Source organism: Meriones unguiculatus, chromosome 14 (assembly GCF_030254825.1).
Source record: "Meriones unguiculatus strain TT.TT164.6M chromosome 14, Bangor_MerUng_6.1, whole genome shotgun sequence".
Taxonomy (NCBI): domain Eukaryota; kingdom Metazoa; phylum Chordata; class Mammalia; order Rodentia; family Muridae; genus Meriones; species Meriones unguiculatus.
This window is the reverse complement of record NC_083361.1, coordinates 3,951,315-3,972,073: the sequence shown is the minus strand read 5'-3', so window position 1 is coordinate 3,972,073 and position 20,759 is coordinate 3,951,315. Positions and strand designations below refer to the sequence as shown.

The following is a 20,759-nucleotide window of genomic DNA, read 5'->3' as shown; positions in this document are numbered from 1 at the left end:
GGGAAGCCTGAACGCGAATAGAGCCTGCCGTTGTCCAATCGGCATCCTCATCCCGCCTACCCAGTGACATAGAAAGAAGTAGCCAATCACGTCGGAGAATCCCCGGAAGGGGCTGGCGCTGGGCTTCAGCGTGGCTACGACCCTGCTAGGTCGGTGAGGTGGGTGCAGTTGTCCGTCCTCCGAACGTCTCTCTCCTCAGTTTCCCCTCCCAGTATCGGGCGAGGGCGACTGGAGCCTCGGGGCCAGCCCGGAGCGAGGCTGGGTTTGCGGGGGACCCTCTGTTGAGGACGTAGAGGGTGATGGTCAGCGTTTTAGAGGGAACCGGAAGGCTGCGGGAGCGGGACCCAGCCCCAGGCTCCTCTCTGAGCATCTTCTCTCCTGATACAGGGAGGCACCCGGCGGCGAGATGTCCTGGGCCGGCCTTCTGCGTGGCCTCGCCGCGTCCCTCCGTCCTGGTAAGTGAGCGTGGTTCACAGGGACGAGGCTGGGTGAGGGCTACTCCCTGGGACGTGTGTGCATGGCCTCGGCTTTAAACACGGTGCCCTTTGTTTGCTTTGGGGTTTCACTTGTAGCCCAGGCTAGCCTCCACTTCACTTTGTAGACAGGCTAGCTCTGAACTCCGGGATCACCCGCTTCGGCCTCCCAAGTTCTGGTATTACCGGCGTTTTCCCACCACGCCCCCGGCTCAAGGGTCAGAAGCTCCTGTGTCAGGCGTAGCCATGGCTCCTCCACATGGTGGTGGATCCCGGAGACTGTATTGGGTAATGATATTCAGTCATGATTAGTGTAAGCACACTCAAATGTTCACGCAACTGTCACACCAGCAAAGGCTCGTTTCTCAGCGCGTCTTCCTGGTTAGGCGTCTTTCTGTTGTTCAGCCAGTATTTATTGATGGCCTCCTATGGATGTGCCAGCCAATGGAGGGGAACTGGTCTATGTTCTCAGACATCATCCAGACATCAGGTGTTGGGTGTTTCATTCACCCGGACATATACCGTCCAAGCTGGTCTACATAGTGTTTCAGTACAGGCAGAGCTACATGGTGAGACCCCAAAAGAGTTTTGTTTATATAGGTGTTTTTCCTGTATACATTTGTGTAGGGCTTCAAGTTCCCTGGAACTGGAGTTACAGACCGTGGTGAGCTGTCCCCTGGGTGCTAGAAATCAGGTCTGGGTCCTCTGCAAGAGCAGTCGGTGCTCCTACCCACAAAGCCGCCTCTGCAGTCTCATGGAGGTGCCTTGAAAGCATCTCCTCCAGGATTTCCACCTGCCTCTCCTTGTCTTACACTGCAGCCAACATGGCCTGCATTTTGTTTGTTTTGAAGGCACCGAGGCTGGAGCAGTTTGAACAGGGAACCTGAGGGGAGTCGTGAAGTCCTGGCAGGTTGGGTAGGGAGTAGAGTCTTTAAGAAGGCTTGGCCTTGCCAGCGTGTCAGCTTAGGTGAAATGGTTAAAATGTGTAAGAACATGACTATGTAATTATGGGTGTAATAAAGGTGAGCTTTTGTTATTCCTAAATACTTAGGTATATGAGTGTCTTGTCTGCGTGAATGTGAAGCCAGAAGAGGGCATCAGGTCCCTAGAACTGTAAAGATGGTTGCCAGCCTCCATGTTGTGCTGAGCATTGAACCTGGGTCCTCTGTAAGCACGACCCGTGCTTTCAACCATTGAGGCGTCTTTCCAGCCCCTGTACAAATGTTTTGCCCACATGTATGTAAGTGACATGCATATGTCAGATCTGTGAGCCACCATCATCCCTGCAAGAGCAGCAAGTGCTTGTAACCACTGAGCTGGCCGTCCATCCCCACTAAATACCTGTAGACATAAGCAGACATGACCTTGTAATAGAAAATGGATACCAGATAGCCCCTGTTGTGTCTCTCCAGGCCTTGCCCCAGCTCCCCAGCTGTGGGCCACCCGTTCCATGGCCACCCTGAACCAGATGCACCGCCTAGGCCCCTGGAAGTGCTCCCGTAAGTCTCTGGGCCCCACAGAGGGCCGGCCCCAGCTGAAGGGTGTGGTGTTACAGACCTTCATCAGAAAGCCAAAGAAGCCCAACTCCGCCAACCGCAAGTGCTGCCGAGTGCGCCTCAGCACTGGCAGAGAGGCCGTGTGCTTCATCCCGGGGGAAGGCCACACCCTGCAGGAGCATAACGTGGTCCTCGTGGAGGGCGGCCGCACCCAGGACCTGCCGGGGGTCAAGCTCAAAGTCGTGAGGGGTAAGCATGACTGCGGCCATGTGAAAAAGAAGAAGTGACCGTGGTTCACAGCTGCCAGTTACTGGACCCATGGGAACTAGTCCTTCCTGCTCCAGGGGCGGCTAGTGCGGGGCTCATCAAGAGTTCTGGAGGTGCGCTGGAAGGAAGCACCCCGATGCCTGCTCCTATGGCTTCTGTGTTCGGTGTCACAGGTTGGACCTCAAGCTGGGATGGGGTGTTGTAATAAACCTGGAGGTCATGATGTCACCATCTTGCAGTGTCTGTCCCCGGGTGTGGTGGCAAATGCTATTCTGTGCGCCTTAGTTCCCTCTTCTAGGGACTGTTCTAGACGCTGAGGATTATTAAGCATGCTTTGTGTGTGTGCGTGTGCGTGTGCATGTGCGTGTGTGCGCGTGTGAATGCACGTGCATACAGGTGCCTTGGAGGCCGGAGGTTTTGTGCTCCCCAGGAGCTGGAGTTACGCGCTGTTGTGAGCTACCTGATGGGGGTGTTGGAAAGCAGACTTGGACCTTCTCTAAGAGCAGCTTCTGCTCCTAACCTGTGAGCCGCCTGCCAGCCCCTTTAGCGCCAGTTTTATTGGGCAAATTAGTGTCGGAGGTGCCCTGCTGACTGAGGCTGCAGCCCTTGCCTGGACCTGAGAGCCACGACGAGCCCTGCGCTAAAGGCGGACTCCCTTCCTCGGCAGGGTCCCCACTCTCAGCCTGACTTCATCTGAGAGTGCCTTCACGCACAGGCTCCCACTTGATAGAGGGCCTCTGATAGCCTGGTAGCTCTCCCCTCCTGCTCCTATATGGTAATTAGGTACTGAGATTTTGCTCTTAGGATAGGAGCACGCTGTGTAATGCAAATCAAGCATCCTTGAAGAGCCTAGTTCCAACCAATTATATGCACCTAAGTTGAACTAGCCATCAGCCGTTCCGGGATGTGTGATCCCTGTATGGCTTTCTGGTCTCCTGCCCCTCCTGACTTGTGGCCTTCTGGGAGGCAGCCCCCAGGCAGGAGGAAAATGAACCTGGGGGGGTTAGGGTAGGCCGTAGGGGAGCCTCCCATAGCCTGCCTGGGGCCAGGTGTCTTCCAGGAGGGTAGACTGCAGGAGGAAACAGGATGTTAACCTGGCAAGAGGTAAGGGGTCTCGGAGGAGCTGATGAGAAATGGTGCCAGCCTGGCAGAGATGAGGTGCTGCAGGGCTGTAGAGACAGACGTCATCCGGGGTGGGTAGCAGCAGGCACCCACAGCTGGACCTGAGGCTCCTCAGAACATCAGGGTTTCCTTGGAAGCCTGTGTTGGTTTCAAAAACACATGTCCTAGTGACCCCTGTTCCCTGCTAGCAAGCAATCCATCCCAAAAATGTGCAGATAAGGGTCAGTGCCCAGTCCTGGAGCGATGGCTCAGGAGTGCCAACAAGCCTGGTGACCTGAATTTGGTCCCCTGATCCATGTGGTGAAAGGACAGAACCTGCTCCTGCAATTGGGCTCGGCCTCCCCCATGTGCTGGGTCATGCTTGTCTACGCCAGCGGTTCTCAGCCTGTGGGTCACAAAAACACGTTTATATCATGATTTGTAACAACAAAATTACAGTTACGAAGGAGCAATGAAAAGAATTTTTTGGTTGGGATCACCACATGGTGAGGAACTTGTGTTAGGAAGGTTGGGCTTGAGAGAAGGAAGCTGTAGACAGCTGGTTAGGCCACGGCAGGAGACCACGATGCTGAAGCAGGTGTGAAGGGGAGCCCCACAGACGCCCGTCGGCTAGGCACTGCAAAGCCGCCTCTGATTTTAACACCACCCGGAAGAAGGCAATGGGTCCAGGGAATCTGATCATAGCTTGCTCGGCTGGGACCGACGGACCCTGCCCTGTGCGCTGGAGTGGGCCACAAGGGCACCATTGTGTCCCGCCCAGGAACTTCTACACTGTTCAAAAGACACATACTGGATGCCAAAGTCAGCGAAAACATGAGACCTGTGGGAAGGGAGTGCCAGGGTGAGTGAGGCTGGTGGCCCTCTTCCTCCATCTTGGCAGGCTCCCTGAACCCCCGGATGCCACCCGGCCATACCCTAGGTGGCGGGCCACAGCAGTGAGATCATCGGTGAAAGGAGGGGCCAGACGCTGAAGGCCGAGGGTGGTGGGACTCCCAGGAGGGAGGCAGGTCAGGGAGAATGAATAACGGAAATGCTCGTGGAGGTGAGACTGGAGGAGAAGGATCGGGAGGGCCCTGTGAGGCTCTGGAGAAAGTGTTGCAGGTGGTGAGCAATCAGGGCAAAGATCCTGCAGCTGGGAGGTGGGGGCAGGGAGGGAGGGAGACCTGTGGGCTTTGTGGGACACTGAGCTTCGAGACGTTGGCAGCCTCCCCCAATTTTATCTTCATTCGATATTGATTGACTGAGAGAGGTTCTATGTAGCCCTGGCTGGCCTCAGACTCACGGAGATCCACCTGCCTCTGCCTCTCAAGCGCTGGCATTAAAGGCTTGCTCCACCACTTACTTATTTTGAGACAGGGTTTTAGGTAGCACAGGCTAGCCTTGAACTCACTAACTGAGGAAGACCTTGAGGTCCTTCCTGTTCCTCCTGCCTCGGTCTCCTAAGTGCTGTGATTTGAAGTGTGCATCCTCTGGCCTGGCTCCTGCCGGTCACACTTGATGTGCTTCAACTCCTCAACTCGAGAATAGTAACTGGGCGAGGACTTGGGTTCACACATTACAGCAGCTTTAACAGTACCTTGGACGTAGTACATGTTCGATAAATGTTGCACGGCTGGGCCGTTGCTCCAATGGAATGAGTCAGTTAATCAGCAAGGCTCTTGGAGCAGAGTCTAGATGTAATGGAGTAAGGGCACAGACCTACCAGTGACACCAGAAGCCCAGGTGACTGTTGGGCAGACACCTTGGAGCGGGCCAGGGCTGAGCGGACAGCCAGGACTCACTTGTGGGCAGCCGGTCTCAGTCCATTGAAGGCCTGGGTTGGGTGAGGCAGAGAACTTCACCCAGTAGGCGGACCCAAAGCCTGTAGATGCAGCCGCTGCAGTTCTCACAGCGGGCCCCTGCTGTGGCCCCTGCCACCAAGCAAGCTCTCTTTGAGTTGGGAAGCTGAGAGCTGTGGGAACCTAAATCAGGGGGAGGCGCCAAGGCTGGGGAAAGGGCCTGGAGGACAATACTGCTACTTCGGGTGTGGAACTACCCCCATGAAGGAGCCGTGCCCAGGCAGGAACAGGTTGACCTGAAGGAGCCAGAGCCCAAGAGAAGAGCAAATGCTTTCCAGGCACCTCTTGTGCCTCCAGGCAGGACTTCGGCCCCATCACCCTCCGTGAGTGTCAGTTCTTAGGCGGGTGCTGCCAACTGGCTGGAACTTGTGACCATCCACAGGTTTGAGGTCGTCACTGAGTGGACTGATCACGAGACCTGCCTGCTTGGGAAGAGTGGGTGAGGAACGCAGGAAGGGACGGGCTCCTCTCCCTAGCTCTGCTGCTCTGAGAACCTCCCGAAAAAGGGCGATTAAAGGCTTGTGCCTCCATTCCCAGCTCAGTACTTATTAGACATTAGCTAGCCTCTGTGCTTTAGTTTCTCCGTGTAAACGGAAGAAAAATACCCATGTTGTCAGTCTTGACAGATTGTAACAGTAGGGGCATGGCTCAGTGGAAGAGAGCTTTGCCTGGAGACCTGGATTTCAGTACCACAAAGACCACCACCACCAAGAAGAAAACAATGGCGGTGAGATGTGGTGTGGTAGCGCGCGCTTGGAATCCCAGCATGCTGGAGGTCGGGTTCGGGCTCCAGGAGTCAGGGAGACGGCTCAGCCGGTAAAATGCCTGCCTTGCACGAAAGCCTGAATTTCATCCCCAATATCACCTAAAAAGCCCAGAGTGCCGGCCCGGGGATCTGACCTCTCCACATATACACATCTGAACAAAGTTTAAAATATTCGGGAAGGAGGGAGGGAAGGGGAGAGTGAGAGTGGGGCGCAGCCTGACTCCCCATCTTTGGACCCTCCCTCTAGGCATCAGGGGCCACTCACTCAAAAGGAGTCCGGAAGCAGGTCTGGGCCGGAGCCCCACGTCCCAGCCTCCCAAGAAGCCCCCCGCAGAATGCAGCTGGGCTGAGCAGACAGCATCGCCCGCCGGCACGAGGGGCCGAGCCCCCACCCCACCCCCGCTTTGCCCTGCGTGTTCCTGTGCTACCCAGTCACCAACTTCCTTCTACTGTCCGTTTTCTTAGACGCACTAGCTCCTAAGTCCCCCTCGGTCCCACCTTTCCACGCCTCCAGCCCTCGGCCTTGCCCCGCCCACACGCTCGGGTGGCGCAATGGTTTATGCAAGCTCCGCCTTCCGCCCGTGCCCAATCCGCTTCGTCTCAGCCCCTAGGCCACGCCTCCTAAGCGGGCACCCCGCCCCCTGACTAGCTCTCCTAGGCTCTGTGTCCAGTCTTCTAGACGTTAGACTCCGCCCCCAGGGGTAGGCCCCGCCCATAGACCCAATCCGGGGTCAAATGGTAGGCTCCTCCCACCACCCAGAGAGCCCCGCCTCCAGGCATTAGGCCCCCGCCCCCTGTGCTCCCGCGCCCCGCGGCAGTTAGAGACAAGGTTGTGGCTCTCCGGGGCAGCGAAGCCAGGGCCACGCGCCGAAGTGAGTTCGAGGCCAGCCTAGTCTTACAAAGCGACTCCAGGCCAGCCGCGACTACACAGAGAAACCCTGTCTCGAAAAACAAAGCGAAACAAACAAAAAACCCGACAGAGCGCAATAAGGAAAGAGCCATTCTGGCCGGACCCCACCTCGTGCCCTCCGCTTGGGCCTTGGAACTCGCCCAGGGATTTTCCAGGGATTTTGTTGGCAGGTTATCATTGGTTGCCATGGTAACCGGATGCCGCTAACATTCCATCTGCAAGCACCTATGACTGTGCATTCCAAAAAAGTCTGTGTCGGCACTGCCTGCCTCACAGGTGGCTCTGCGGCTCACAAGGCCTCTGGGGCCGGGGAAGGGACGTCGCCCAGGGATTTTCCAGGAGGCATTCTATAAGCGTCTCTGTCTCTCTCTGGAGTCACGCTCCTTCTCAAGGGGTCCAAGAGCGTTGCTCAGAGGTTAACTGGCTGGGGCGTGGGGTGGGCACTTAGGTCTGCAGCCTGGGTGGCTGCCTGAGCTGGGACTCACAGGCCTCCACACTGCCCAGGAGAGGCCCCAGTCTGCGTGGAAGGCGAGGCACATCCCCGCCCGAGCCCGCTGCTGGTCGATGGAGGGCGGGGGGGGGGGGGGCGGACAGCAGGGAGGCGCGGCGAGACAGATGGGCCAGCTGTCCTAGCCCAGCTGCTTCTGCATTCCCAACGTGGCTTCCAACGGAGAAGCCGTCGTCAGATGACCCGGCCTCCTGGCCTCCCGTCTGAGAGCAATGACCTGAGACCCCCGAGTGTGCCCAGAGCACTGAACGAAAACAGACTCGTAATTTTTGCAAGCATCCATCTTTGTTCTTCCAGGACAAGGCAGCTGCATTCTCCCACTCTAAATCCAAGGGGTTTTGTTTCTTTTCTTTATTTTCTTTCTTTGTTTATTTTTTGAGACAGGGTTTCTCTGTGTGGCCTTGGCTGTCCTGGACTCACTTTGTAGACCAGGCTGGCCTCACAGAGATCCTCCTGCCTCTGCCTCCCGAGTGCTGGGACTCCAGGCGTGTGCGCCTCGGGCCTTGTAGTGCTGGGGCTTGGCTTTTTGAAAGTTTTTTTTTTTTTTTTTTTTTAAATAATAACATTAATGTCACTTCTCTTCTTCCACCTTGTGGACCTTGGGGGATCAAACTCAGGTTGTCCCTCGAGTCACCAGGAGCCTTTACCCACGAGCCTTGTCCCCAGCCCTCTAGTGTTCCAGAATTCGATGGTAGCTTTTACTTCTTGCTGATGTTTTACAGGGTCTCACTGTAGCGCAAGCCGGGTTAGAATGTGCGCTGCTGCTCCCCCCTCAGCTAAGATCCCAGCAGTGAGCTGCTGTAGAACCTGTTATTTATTGAATTGAGATTATTGGCCCTTTAATGAAGTCTTTTTTTTTTTTCCACGATGCCGCGATGCTGCGGGATTCCAGTAGGGGGCGCCGGAGGAGCGTGGCAGGCGGCCGGGCTGTCCTCGCAGCTTTTGGGCGTCCTGTGGCCTGCGGGCTGCGGGGTCAGGATTCTCCAGCACCAGGCTTCCGCCTGCACCAGGCCCACAGCACCACCCCCACAGCACCAACTCGCCCCGACACTTCCCTGCATGCACCTGCGGCAAATTCCGTCCCAGCCCGGGGCCGCTGTCTTTTTATTGTTTTTTCTTTTATTTTTCTTTTCATTTAAAACTTCATGTTTTAACGTGTGTTCATCTAGCGCGTGTTGTGTGTGTGCACGCACGTGTGCTACAGCACACGTATGGCGGGCAGAGGACAGTGTGCAGGAGTCAGTTCTTCCTTTCCACCCTGTGGTTTCTGAGGATGAATTCATTCAACCTGCTGGCAAGTGCCTTTGCCCCCGAGCTATCTCAGCAGCCAATTTTGGTGTTTTTTGAAACAGGGTTCAGGCACCAAGGCTGGCCTTGAATTTATTTTTTGTAATTTTATTTATTTATTATCTATCTATTTCTTTTTGGTTTTTAAAACAGGGTTTCTCTGTGTGGCCTTGGCTGTTCTGGACTTCCTCTGAGGACCAGGCTGGTCTCAAACTCACAGAGATCCGCCTGCTTCTGCCTCCCGAGTGCTGGGATCCCAGCGTGAAACCTCTTATTCTTCTGCCTTCATCTCCCAGGTGTTGGGATTGCGACTGTGGGACCACACTCAACTCTCGGGGCTCAGTTTTCTCCCCTCCTCCCTTCCTCCCTTCCTTCCATGTCTTAGTACCGGTCTCCCTATGTTGCTCAGGCTGGCCTTGAACTACTGGCCTGAAATATGTCAATTCTCTTGACTCAGCCTCCCAGGTATAGAACACAGACATACACTCAGGCACACACTCATACACATAGAGTAAAATAAATGGAAAACAATGTTTTTAAAAATAAGCCGTTTTCATGTATACATGCTTTGCCTACATGAATGTAAAAAGTGTACCCCATTCATGCCCGGTGCCTGAGGAGGTCAGAAGAGGGCATTGGATCCCCTGGAAATGATTGTGAGGCACCATGTGGTGCTGAGAATTGAACCCGGGTCCTAGACAACAGTGCTAAGTGTTGTTAACCACTGAGCCATCTTTCCCTTTCCCAAAATGCTGTTTTAATTTGTGTGTGTGTGTGTGTGTGTGTGTGCATGTGCAAACGTGTGCATGCTCATACAGAGGTCAGAGGACTGCTGGCAGGAGCCAGTTCTCTCTCTTTGCCTCGTGGGCTCTGGGGGTCACTCTCAGGCCATCAGTCTTGGTGACAAGCTGCTCTACACGCTGAACCATCTCGACAGTCTGTTGTTTCTTTTGCTTTGTACTTGTTTTCCTCAGACAGCGTCTTGCTACATTAGTCTTCCCTCCCAAGCCTCCCAAGTGCAGAGATCACAGTGTGGGCCTGAACTGAGATCGCCTGCCTCTGCCTCCCAAGTGCGGGATTAAAGGCATGAGACACCATTGCCGGGCCCCCGTTACAGTAAACAGCTCCGAGTCATCAACATTTATGTTTCCAGCGACTGTGTGGTTCCAGGCTCCAGACTAGTCTCTGACTGACACATGTACCACACACTCCTTCAGAGCAAACAGCTCCTCCGAAACTCGTGCACATCGTTGGACGCGTCCATCAGTGCCTCACTCCTTTTTCATGGCTGAGTAATATGCCAGTGACCAGACACACCGGAGTCTGTTTATCCACTCACCAAGATGGACGCTTGAGTTGTTTTCCCTTTGGAGCAGCTATGAGTCCACACATATGTGTGGACACGGGTTACATTTCTCTTGAGTAAACACCTAGGAATGGAATTCTGGGGTCAGAGGATTAAGTATGCATTTTGCTGTACAATAAAATGCCCAAGGGGGCTGGAGAAACCCCGTCTTGAAAAAAACAACACCACAAAACAACAACTGAAGAAAATAGAAACAAACAAAGCAAAAACCCACAAAAGTTTAAAGCTCTTTTGTTGTAGGTGACAATTAATATTTACTGTTGATATATCTTCTGCTAAAGCTGCTGTTAGTCCTAAACAGCTGTATAACCAAATCACCACACAGAGACTGGGTTTATTTACTTAACATAGAACACAATGCTGGGCAATATTTACTCCCTCCTAAACCTCCAAACCCTCATAGTTTCCTAACATTTAGATTTCCCACATTATACTTGCTTGTAGTGATATATTAGGTCCAGTCCATCTCTCCACGACGGTCCAAGATCTCTCTCCCTGCCTCTGTTCTCCCAGCTCTGCTGCCCTTCTCTCCTCCTCTGCCTCCCACTTTCCTGTCCTCTGGCTCCTCCCTCTCTTCCTGCTTCCTTCCCCTTGCTCAACATTGTGGCTAGTTGCTTTATTTTGGCATGTTTACACAAAGTTGAGACACGAGATGCTTAGAATAAATATCACAATGCAAGGTCGGGATTGAAACCAGAGAGTGGGGGAGAGAAATCAGCATTTGAATGAACAAGGGTGAGGTGTATACATTTCAACAGAATATTATACCAACACACTCTTTTGGGGACAGGCACACTCCATGGTTCTAGTGTGGGGATCAGAACACAACCTGGGTGGCGGCGGTTCTCTCCCTTCACTGTGCGGGTGTCAGGGAGCACACCTGGGTCTTCAGCCTTGTCAGCAAGCACCCTTAGCTACTGAGCCATCTGGGTGGCCCAGAACTAGCCTTCATTTGGTGGTGTCAGCAAACCCTTGCTACCTCCACCTTCCTCTCTTTGTGTTAACCTGTAGTGCTTTTCTTTTCCCTCAACAATCATCTTCTTTCTCCCTTACCTCCCCCCTGCCTTCCCCTTTTCCTCCTCTTCCTTTCTCTTTCCGAGACAGGCTCACCTGTAAGGCAGGCTGGCCTTGACCTTCCTGTATACGGAATGACCCTGACTGCCCGGTCCCCCTGTCCCCACCATCTGAGCTCTGAGATTACAGATGGGCTCAGCATTGTCCGGTTGGAGCAAGCTGTTAAATGAAGGGAATAAAAATAGCACTTCCCCAGATGGGACCCTGGTGGCACACACCTTTAATCCCGGTACTGAGCAGGCAGAGGCAGTCTTTGAGTTTAAGGCGAGTTCCAGGGCAGCCAAGGCTACACAGAGAAACCCTGTCTTGAAAAACCAAAACCAAAAAATAAAAAGCTCTTCCCCATAATGGTGGCCACTCACAACTCTCAAGATCCTTGGAGCAAGCATGGCGAGATTCTCAGAGATCTTCCCTAAGTCCCAGGTGGCTACTGAGGAGATCCCAGAGATCGGGGAGATATCTGGGTGAGCCGAGCCTTGTGGCATGACTAACTTACCTTCAGGGTTTCCTCAAGCGCTCGGTGAAGGGTCTTGTAACTCTGGCGCACTGCCTGTGAGACCCCTCTACAGTAGTGTGAGGGACGCCCAAGCTGGTGTCCACGGCCCCAAGCAGCCCTTCTTTTGCACCGACAATGCATTAGAAAGATGTTATTTTGAAACAACAACGGATGTTTGCTTTCTGTTTGATTTTGTTCATTCCCCTATTGTGTCGGGGTGCCGGGAACCACCTGTGGCCTTGCACCGAGGAAATAAAAGGAGAATGTGTATGCTGGGGTTGGAGAAGTGGCTCAGCAGTTAATGGCGCTGGCTGCTCTTCCGGAGGCTCCATCACCAGCGTCTGCAAGGCGCTAAACAGCCCTACGGCAACTCCGGTTTCTGAGATCTGACTCCCTCTTCTGGCCACTGTGGGCACTGCACACACATGGAGCACATACACACACAAACACACGAGCAAAACACCCAAACACATAACATAAAGAATCTAAGATGATTTACAGAAAGAACTTACGAACATATACGTGCAGGTGCCTTTGGGTAGAGGTGCCGTCAGAGTCTAGAAGGCCCAGCGTTTAAAGAAAGAAGAAGAAACATCGTCTTTGTTCTACTTACAAGTATTAATTCTGTCTATAAACCTAGGAAATTGTAACATCCACTTTCCAGGCTCATTTGATTAATGTTCTGCCAAATCCAGTTTCAACAACTTCACGGCCCACTTAAAGTGAAAGTTAATTAAATTCTCTAAATATTCTGCTTTTACAAATTTAAACCATTCGATTTTCTTCGGCTCAATAGAAGCACAGCCAGCCACAACACTTAGCGCTTGTAATAGATTAAATGCGTCGAGCCCTTTAAACATCCTGGAACCACAGATTCTGGAGGAAGCGCTCCTTCCTGCCTCACGGCTCATCGAAAAGTCTCCAGTCCGAAACAAAAAATTACTCAATGCCACATTTACGCTGGACACGTGTGTCACACTTCTTAAATGCCGGAATCTTTCAACATTAAAAAGAGATTAGATGGGGGCTGGAGAGACGGCTCAGCAGGTAATAGCATTTGCTGCTCTTGCAGAGGACCTGAGTTCAGTTCCCAGCACCCACATCTCCAGGAGGCACCCTTCTCCGGGCCCCAAGAGCACCCGCACACACCCTAAAGACATGAAAATAGCTGGCTGCGGTAGTGCACACCTTTGTGCATTTGCTATTGGGTATCCAATCGGGGGTCACCCTGGGGAAAACTAGTACTTCCTCTCTCCGAAGTTGTTGGCTCTTCGTGTGGGTGCTTGGGCCTGGGAGATTTTCCCCATCTACTGTGGGGTCAGCTGGTACAGGAGTTGCTCAGGTCTTGTTTGGCCAGCCGTGCTGCTGAGGTGTGGTGGGTGCAGCTTCTCTGTCCCAGCTGGAAGACGCAGAGTCACAGCGACTTCCTGGTCCTCTGACTAGCACAGCCTTTCTGCCTCTCTTCCTCGCTGGGGCCTGAGGGGTAGGAGCTGTGCTCTAATTGTGATTATGGGGCTGGACACCCCCGTATCAGTTTTTTTATGATTAGTTGTGGCTTTCTGTCGGTCTGTTCCTCTCTGTCCCTCCTTTTATGCTTTCCTTTTTTCTTTTTTTCTTGAGACAGGGTCTCACAATATAGCTCTGGCTGGCCCGGAACTCACAGAAATCTGCCTGCCTCTACCTCCTGCTCTGGAATTAAAGATGGGCACCACATTGCCTCGTTTTTTTCTGCCTTACCCCCCTTTCTTTGTGTAGATCGTACTGGCTACAAGCCTGAAATCCTCTAGCCTTCATCTTCTGAGTTCTGGGATTATAGGGACACTGTACCTGGCCTGGCTCCAACTGTTATTTTTTTAAGTATTTTGAAAATATGTATGTATGTGTCTATCTATCATCTGTCTGTCTATCTACGTGTGGGTGTGTGCATTGCCATAGCATGTGTGTGGTGGCCAGAGGTCAATTTATAAGGAGTCTCCTTGTACCGTGTAGTTTGGTAGATGACTAACTCAGGTCATCAGCCCTGGCTGCAAGGGCCCTAACCCGCTGCGCCCTCTCACCCGCCCTTCCTGCCGATTCTTAGGTCTCACACACAGCATCAGTTTTATGGTTGGCCCCTTCATGCTGCTGTTCCCTTGTGCGCCTTCCTAACCGCAGCTCTAGGAGGTCTGGCGCCCCTTCTGGTCTCTATAAGTACTGCACACGCATAGCACACAGAAATACATGCAGACAGAAACTCATTTGTTTATAAAGAAATAAATCTCCCACCCGGAGCGGGGTGGGGGTGGTTCACACCTTTCATACCAACACTTGGCAGGCAGAGGGATGTGTGTGAGTTCGAGGCCAGCCTGGTCCACAGAGTGAGTTCCAGGATAGCCATGGCTACACAGAGAAACCCTGTCTCGAAAAAGCAATAAATGAATAAATGGATAGTAAATAATAAAGTGAATCTCCCACCCAGAAAGAAAATCCTGGGGCTGCAGAGATGGCTCAGTGGTTAAAACTGAGTGTCCTTTCATTACAGAGAACTAGGGTTTGGTTCCTAGCAGTTGGGATTCGGTCACCTGAGGATCAGAAGTTCAAGGCCATGACTGGCAGACAGAGAGTGTGAAGGCAGTATGAGAACTTGCCTCAGAAATAAGACAAAGACCTGAAGCAAGACGGCCATGTGTCGCCTGCAATGCTGCCACTTGGGAAACGCAGGAAGGAGGATTGTCATGAGTTCCAGCCAGGCAAACCACACCGTCTGATAAAAAGATCAGAATATTGGCTGCCAAGATGGCTCAGTGGCTGGCTAAAGGTGCCACCAAAACAGGTAACCTGAGTTTGATCCCTGGGATCTGTGGAGTGGAAAGTTGTTCTCTGATCTCTACATGCTTGCTATGGCACACGTGTACACAAGCACACACACACACACACACACACACACAGAGCAGAGGCGGGTGGAGACTGTTCTGGTCCATCCTGATCTACACAGTGAGTTCCAGGTTAGCCAGAGCCACACAGTGAGACCCTGTCTCAAAACAACAATAGCGATAAAAGAAAGCATAGAAAAGACGAAACCAAACAAAGAGATTTGAACCAGTTTAGGCAAAATAATTGATTTATTTCAGTGCAGTCGGCAGACAGACAGTGCCAGTATGTTATTCTCTCATGGTCTGAGAAAGGACAAATAGCTTTAAATATTATACAATCGCAGAAGTCCCTGAGGAGCAGGGTCTGGGCTCTGGGCACTTCCTCATTGTCTGGGGGAGATCTGTGGGCATATGGCCTGGTTACCCTTCACTGAGGAGACCTGGCCATAGCCACGAGGGCTTGGGGCTGGAATTTTGCTAGCCATAAATTCTGAGTTCAGGCATGAGTGGAGGGACAAGGAAAGTCCCTGAGGCTGAAACAGGAGGAGGCAAGGGGGGTGTGTGTGTGCTGGGAACATGGCTTGGTTGGTAGAATAAGTTTGTCTGGCATGCACTAGGCCCTGGGTCACCCTCAGTACTGCCGGGACCTGAGCGGTGCTGGCACACGCCTGTGAGCCCAGCACTCGAGCGGCAAAGGCAGAAGGAATTTAAGGTCTTCCTTGGTTTGTAGCCAGCTGGGATATGCAAGACCCTGTCTTTAAAAAAGGATCCGGGAATCAAGACTGGGGATGGGGCAGAGGGATGGGCTGACGTAGAGGCAGCCCTCGGCCTCTCTGACACAGCATGCACCCGTGTGCCCCTGCTCTCAGGCGGCAGCAATCGTGATGGAGGCCTCCAGCGGGACCCTTCCTCCTAGGCCGGGGAGGTGTGCGCGCTTCATCTCGAGGCCGTCCGGCCAGCAGCCCCAGCTCCTGAAGGCACGGTCAGGTTGGCTCGCCAACTCGGCAGGCGGCCTTCAACTAGGACTGACGGACGCGCACCATCACGCTGGAGTTGGTCACCCTGGCCCCGTAGTGGCCAGCCCAGAACTGCGTGTCCTGACCCCAGTGTTCAAAAGACACGAACCGGACGCCCCTCCTGAAGTTGGAGAACACGTGGGTCACCTGGAGGCGGAAGGAGGCAGTCAGCCTGTGTTGCAGCCCTCCTGTCGCCAGCGTTCCCCAGATGGTGGCCTCGCGCGTCAATGCCTAGCCCCTGTTCCCTCCCACGCCCTCATTAACAGCCCTCATTGGGCTGTAAGGCTAGGGGTAGCGGCAAGCTCCTGTCAGCGCAGGATCGAGTGACTGAGGCAGGAGGAGAAATCTAGGGGGCAGCCTAGGCTACAGGGAGACATCCAGGAAGCTGGATTGAAGCCATAGTAAGAAACTGTCTCAAAAAGGAGGAAAGGAAGGAAGGAAGAAACAAACAAGCAAACAAGTGAAGAAACAAAAAAAAAAAAAAAAAAACCACAACCAAATAAAAGAGATTTAATCGCCAAGAATGGGGCAGGAATTGTGGGTGTGGCTGTGCACGGCTGCAATTATCCCATCATTTCTGAGATGGAAGCGAGAATCGGAGCTCGAGTTTAGTCTCAGCTACACCGTCGGTTCGAGATCAGCCTGGGCTACACGAGATCTCGTCTCAAACAAACACATGAAAATGCGGCTGGGTCAGAACAGGCCAAGCAGTGGAAGCTTGTTTCTCTTGGCCGCCTTACCCCGGCCGCTGTGGAGGAAGTCTGGCCTGGGGCAGCCTGACATCTCGGAGGAGCTCTGAGGCTAGGTCAACAGTGATTCCTCACAGCAGGGCCACGCCACAGCCAGCTCACAGCCAGCTGCGCGGTCACCCACCGCTCCCAGCCTGCCAGGGCTCTCAGAGCCATCTGAACAGCAGAGGCTCCGGCCAGAGCTGCAGCCCAGCTCTCTCCACGTTCTGACTCAGAAGACACAAGAGAGGGCAGGGCCTGGCATGCAGGTATAAGGGGCCCGGGTGCAGCCCTTGGCACGCGTGCACAAGCCGGTGGCGGTGCTGTGCGCGCCTGCATCTCTAGGGTTGAGACAGGCGGGCGCAGCCTCACGACTCACTGACCGAGTCATGGGCTCCTCGTTCAGGGAGAGAGACTGGGGGTGACAGGAAAAGACACTGGTTCTTCTGCCTTCCACGGGTCCGTGTGCAGGCACGGCCTCCATATGCATACATACCACACACACTCACACACACACACACACATTCACACACTCACACACACACTCACACACACACTCACACACACACTCACACACACACACACACACACACACACTCACACACACACTCACATACACACTCACACACTCACACACACACTCACACACTCAAACACACACACTCACACACACATACATACACACACACTCTCACACACACACTCACTTACACACACTCACATACACAGGTTAAAAACCAAAGACAGAGCAACAGTATGTTGGGGGTTGGTGAGACCTCCTCCCCTCCTCCTCTCTCCCCTCCTCCTCTCTCCCCTCCTCCTCTCTCTCCTTCCCTCCCCCCCACCCCCCGCCCCCCCAAACCCCCCCCTCCCTGTCCCCAGCCGGCGAGAGGTTGACCTTTGGCTTTGCTCAGAGGCTCACCTGCAGGTAGATATTGTTGTTCCACTGTTCGATGGGGTCGGGCACAGCCGAGAACTTGTCTAGGACGTTCTGGTGCGCGTCCAGGAGCTTGACGAGGAGCCGGTACCTGCAGCCGCAGTCGTGGCGAGCCCCCCACCTGTGGGAGGGGCAGGTCTGGGTCACTCTCGCGTGTCTAGCCTCCCGGTGGGTACAATTAAGTTCCCCAAAAGGGTCTCCTCGCGGTAAGTCAGGGAAGCGCTCGCCACAGGAGAGCGGGGACCCCAGAACTCATGTAAGAAGCTCTGGTCTGAACCCCAGAACTCATGTAAGAAGCTCTGGTCTGAACCCAGAACTCACGTCAGAGTCTGAGTGTTGCTGGGGGTGGCGGCAGAGGCAGGTGGATCTCCGTGAGTTTGGGGCCAGTCTGGCCTGTGGCGAGTTCGAGGTCAGCCAGGGCTACATAGCGAGACTTTGTCTCAAAATAAAACAGAAAGCTGAAAAGTGCCAGGCACGGTGGCGCATGCCTGTAATCCCAGCACTTGGGGAGGGAGAGGCAGGCAGATCTCTGTGAATTCGAAGCCAGCCTGGTCAACAAAGTGAGTCCAGGACAGCCAAGGCTACAGAGAAACCCTGTCTCGAAAAACCCAAGGGCGGGGAGGGAGAGGAAGAGCTGAAAAGCCAGGGATAGTGCCGGGAGCAGTGACACATGCTTATAACCCCGGCTTGGGTGGGCGTAGCCAGGAGGGCTCAACCCGAGGAATGACAGAATGACAGAGGATGGCCTCTCACCCGATGTGCACACACTGAGCCTGCCCTGACCCCCAGAGCTTACAAGATGGGCCTGCTGGCCTAGACGTGTAATTGCGGTGGTTACAGAGGCTGACATGGGAGTAGCTCGGATACAAACAAGACCAGCCTGGACTTGGGGAATCTGTCTCACCAGGTTTTACAAAAATAAAGGAGAACCGGGGTTGGTGGCTAAAATGTTCTCCTGAAGCTGGCCTTGGTGGTCCATGCCTTTGATCCCAGCACTCAGGAGGCAGAGGTTGGCAGAGCTCTGTGAGTTCAAGGCCAAGCTGCTCTACAAGTCCAGGACAGCCAGGGCTACACAGAGAAACCCTGTCTCAAAAAAAAAGTCTAGTGAAAATGATCTCTGGGCCCTTTAAAGCCGTGTCTGCCAGGAGGGTCTTTGTTGGAGACTCAAGTCAAACCAAACAGTCCACCAGGCTGACTGAGGCCTAGGGCTGGCCACACCCATGGACAGGCTTAGGCGAGGGCACACTCACCAGTCAGAGACGGCAATCTCCACACCGCCGCTGTCCAGCAGTCCTGGCCACAGACCCTCCTCCTCCAGGTCCACCACCTGCTTCTTGCGACACCAGCTGGGAAGGGGGGGACGGGGGCGGTGAGGACAGGCAGGCCTTTCCCGACAGGGGCTCGGGCCCTGGGGGGAATGGGCTTTCACCTGAAGGAAGTCACAAAGCAGGTCTGGGAGGGGGCCCCGGGCACGGGCTTCCTGTTCTTCTCCACCACCCAGCCGTCCCCGCCATGCTGAACCATCCACTTGCGGAGGCCTTCTGGAAAGTAAAGACAGCGCGAGTGGGCAAGTCGGTGGACCAACGCACACGCACACACACGCACACGCGCACACACGCACACGCACACATGCACACGCCAGTCTGAAAAGAATTAGAAAGCATAGCAGGCAGGGTGGCTCAGTGGGTAAACCTTAATCCAGCCCCTAGAATTCACCCAAAAACAAAAGGAGGGAATTGACTGCACAAGGCAGGCCACCTGTGCCCTTTCCCACACACACACTAATAATAATAATAATTTAAAAAAATCAAAACCTTATGTTTGCGCATCGCGGGTGTGTCCGGTGCCTTTGGAGGCCAGGAATGGGGGTGATAATCCCTGGCAATGGGTTTACAGGTGGCTGTGAGCTTCCACGAGAGTGTCGGGAACTGACCTCAGGTCCTTTGGAAGAGCCTGTGCCGTAGCCTCCATCTTTGCAGCCCGCAAAACAACAACAACCTACTAAAAACCTCATTTGCCTCTCTTGACCTCCAACAAGCACGCACACCCAGCAACAAAAGTACATTTAAAAAAAACTAGGGGCTGGAGAGATGGCTCAGAGCTTAGAGCACTGGCTGCTCTTCCAGAGGGCCTGAGTTCAACTCCCAGCACCCACATGGTGGCTCACGACCGTCCATAATGAGATCTGACGCCCTCTTCTGGCCTGCTGACACATACGCAGGCAGAACACTGTATACACAGCAAATAAATAACCCCTTAAAAGTTAAAAATAAAATAAATTAAAGCCAGTCAAGCAAAAGCTGTTCACGTGCCAATTCGAATCGCTCAGCGGTGGCTCCCAGCGCTTCTGCCTCTCGGGCGGCTGGAGCATCGCCGTGGTCAACCGGGGCAAGTGGGAGCCCACTTGGTCGGCTTGTCCCCCAGGCCTCGCCCATCACAGATCCCGAGACTCTGCCCTATCCTGTCTCGCTGGTTCCCTTGCCTCAGCACCCCTCTCCTCCCGTCCACTGTGGTCCCGCCCCATCCCTTCCCATTGGCTCCCTTGTGGACACGCCCCCACTCCAGCATCAATGCTCCCGAGACCCCGCCCCCCGCCCCTTGCGGCCGCTCCCCGCCCACTCATTAGCAGCCTCGGGGCCCCGCCCTTCACCTTGCGCAACGGTCCTCTGGCGGCCCCGCCCTCGCCGCGCTCGGCGCTGCTCACCTTGGCCGCAGGGGTTGCTGATGAGGTTGCGTCCCAGCGGTCGCCGTAGGCAGAACTGGCCCAGCGGGCAGGGCACGCCTTCGCGGGCGGGGGGCAGGCAGCGGCGGGCGAGCGACAGCAGGGCGCGGCCGGCGGCGCTGCGGTCCCGGGCCAGCAGCAGCAGCCACAGGGCCTGGCCATCCACCAGGGCTCGCCAGGCGCGGCACACCCGGCGGCAGCGCAGCAGCAGCGTGCGCGGGGGCACGTGGCTCAGCACCAGCAGGAGCAGCTCCGGGGGCAGGCGGCTCAGGTCCAGCACCTCCCGGGGGTCGGGCTCCCGCGTGGGGACCCGGGCCCTGGATGTCCAGGCCCCCATGTTCCCCAGGCCCCGCTTGGCTGCAGGATGGGAGGGGTCAGAGGTCAGTGACCCGCAGCCTCCTCCGCGCAGCGCGGTCTCCGCCGCTCGGCCTTCCAGCCCCGCACCCCGAGGATGACAGCCCCGAAGTCATCCGCCGCCTCCCACGTCCCTCGCAGCCTGGCTGTCCCCAAGCACCCCGCCCCCTCCCAGCCCGCCAGCGCTCACCGGCACCCCTGCCAGCTCCCCTCCGCGGCCTGGAGGACCGCGTAGCCATGGCCCTGCCTAAGGCTCTGGTTCCCAGGTGGGACCTCTCTGAGGTTCACCGGCCTCTTGCTTCCTAATGTCCAGCCGTTTGGCTCCAGATCCCACCTCCTTCCGGCTTTCTGGAATCCGCCAGAGGACACAGACTAGGCCAGGGCTCCGGGACAGTCCTAGCGATTCGCCAACAATCCAGCCCTTGGAGTGACCCTAAATCTGCAGGAGGTGCCTGGCATCTGGCAACAACTGTTATTTTGTTAGGCACCGGAGCGGAAGGCCCCACCCCTAAACGCCTCAAACAGTCCCGTCACCTCTAAGGGCACA

General features: G+C 54.7%; 2 protein-coding genes across 7 annotated transcripts; one reads left to right on the top strand and one right to left on the bottom strand.

Annotated features, from left to right (window-relative positions):
- Nucleotides 1-20: 20 nt before the first annotated feature.
- On the top strand, nucleotides 21-2,464 carry Mrps12 (mitochondrial ribosomal protein S12). 3 transcript variants are annotated; one of them, XM_021643965.2, is made up of 3 exons: nucleotides 21-158; nucleotides 388-455; nucleotides 1,886-2,464. In XM_021643965.2, the coding sequence occupies exons 2-3, from the start codon at nucleotides 407-409 to the stop codon at nucleotides 2,254-2,256; spliced, it is 420 nt and encodes a 139-aa protein (XP_021499640.1). In that variant the 5' UTR covers nucleotides 21-158; nucleotides 388-406; the 3' UTR covers nucleotides 2,257-2,464. The 3 variants fall into 3 exon arrangements, with proteins under 3 accessions (XP_021499640.1, XP_021499641.1, XP_021499642.1); XM_021643966.2 differs by having other exon boundaries at nucleotides 73-149; XM_021643967.2 differs by lacking the exon at nucleotides 21-158 and adding an exon at nucleotides 165-302.
- A 12,979-nt stretch (nucleotides 2,465-15,443) lies between these two features.
- LOC110552543 (F-box only protein 27) lies at nucleotides 15,444-20,740 on the bottom strand. 4 transcript variants are annotated; one of them, XM_060366561.1, is made up of 6 exons: nucleotides 20,403-20,740; nucleotides 19,787-20,215; nucleotides 18,566-18,677; nucleotides 18,387-18,482; nucleotides 17,122-17,257; nucleotides 15,444-15,618 (listed from the first exon to the last, which is right to left on the bottom strand). In XM_060366561.1, the coding sequence occupies exons 1-6, from the start codon at nucleotides 20,449-20,451 to the stop codon at nucleotides 15,475-15,477; spliced, it is 966 nt and encodes a 321-aa protein (XP_060222544.1). In that variant the 5' UTR covers nucleotides 20,452-20,740; the 3' UTR covers nucleotides 15,444-15,474. The 4 variants fall into 4 exon arrangements, with proteins under 4 accessions (XP_060222544.1, XP_060222546.1, XP_060222545.1 ...); XM_060366563.1 differs by having other exon boundaries at nucleotides 20,547-20,740; XM_060366562.1 differs by having other exon boundaries at nucleotides 18,566-18,674; nucleotides 19,841-20,215; nucleotides 20,403-20,739.
- Between the last annotated feature and the right edge of the window lie 19 nt (nucleotides 20,741-20,759).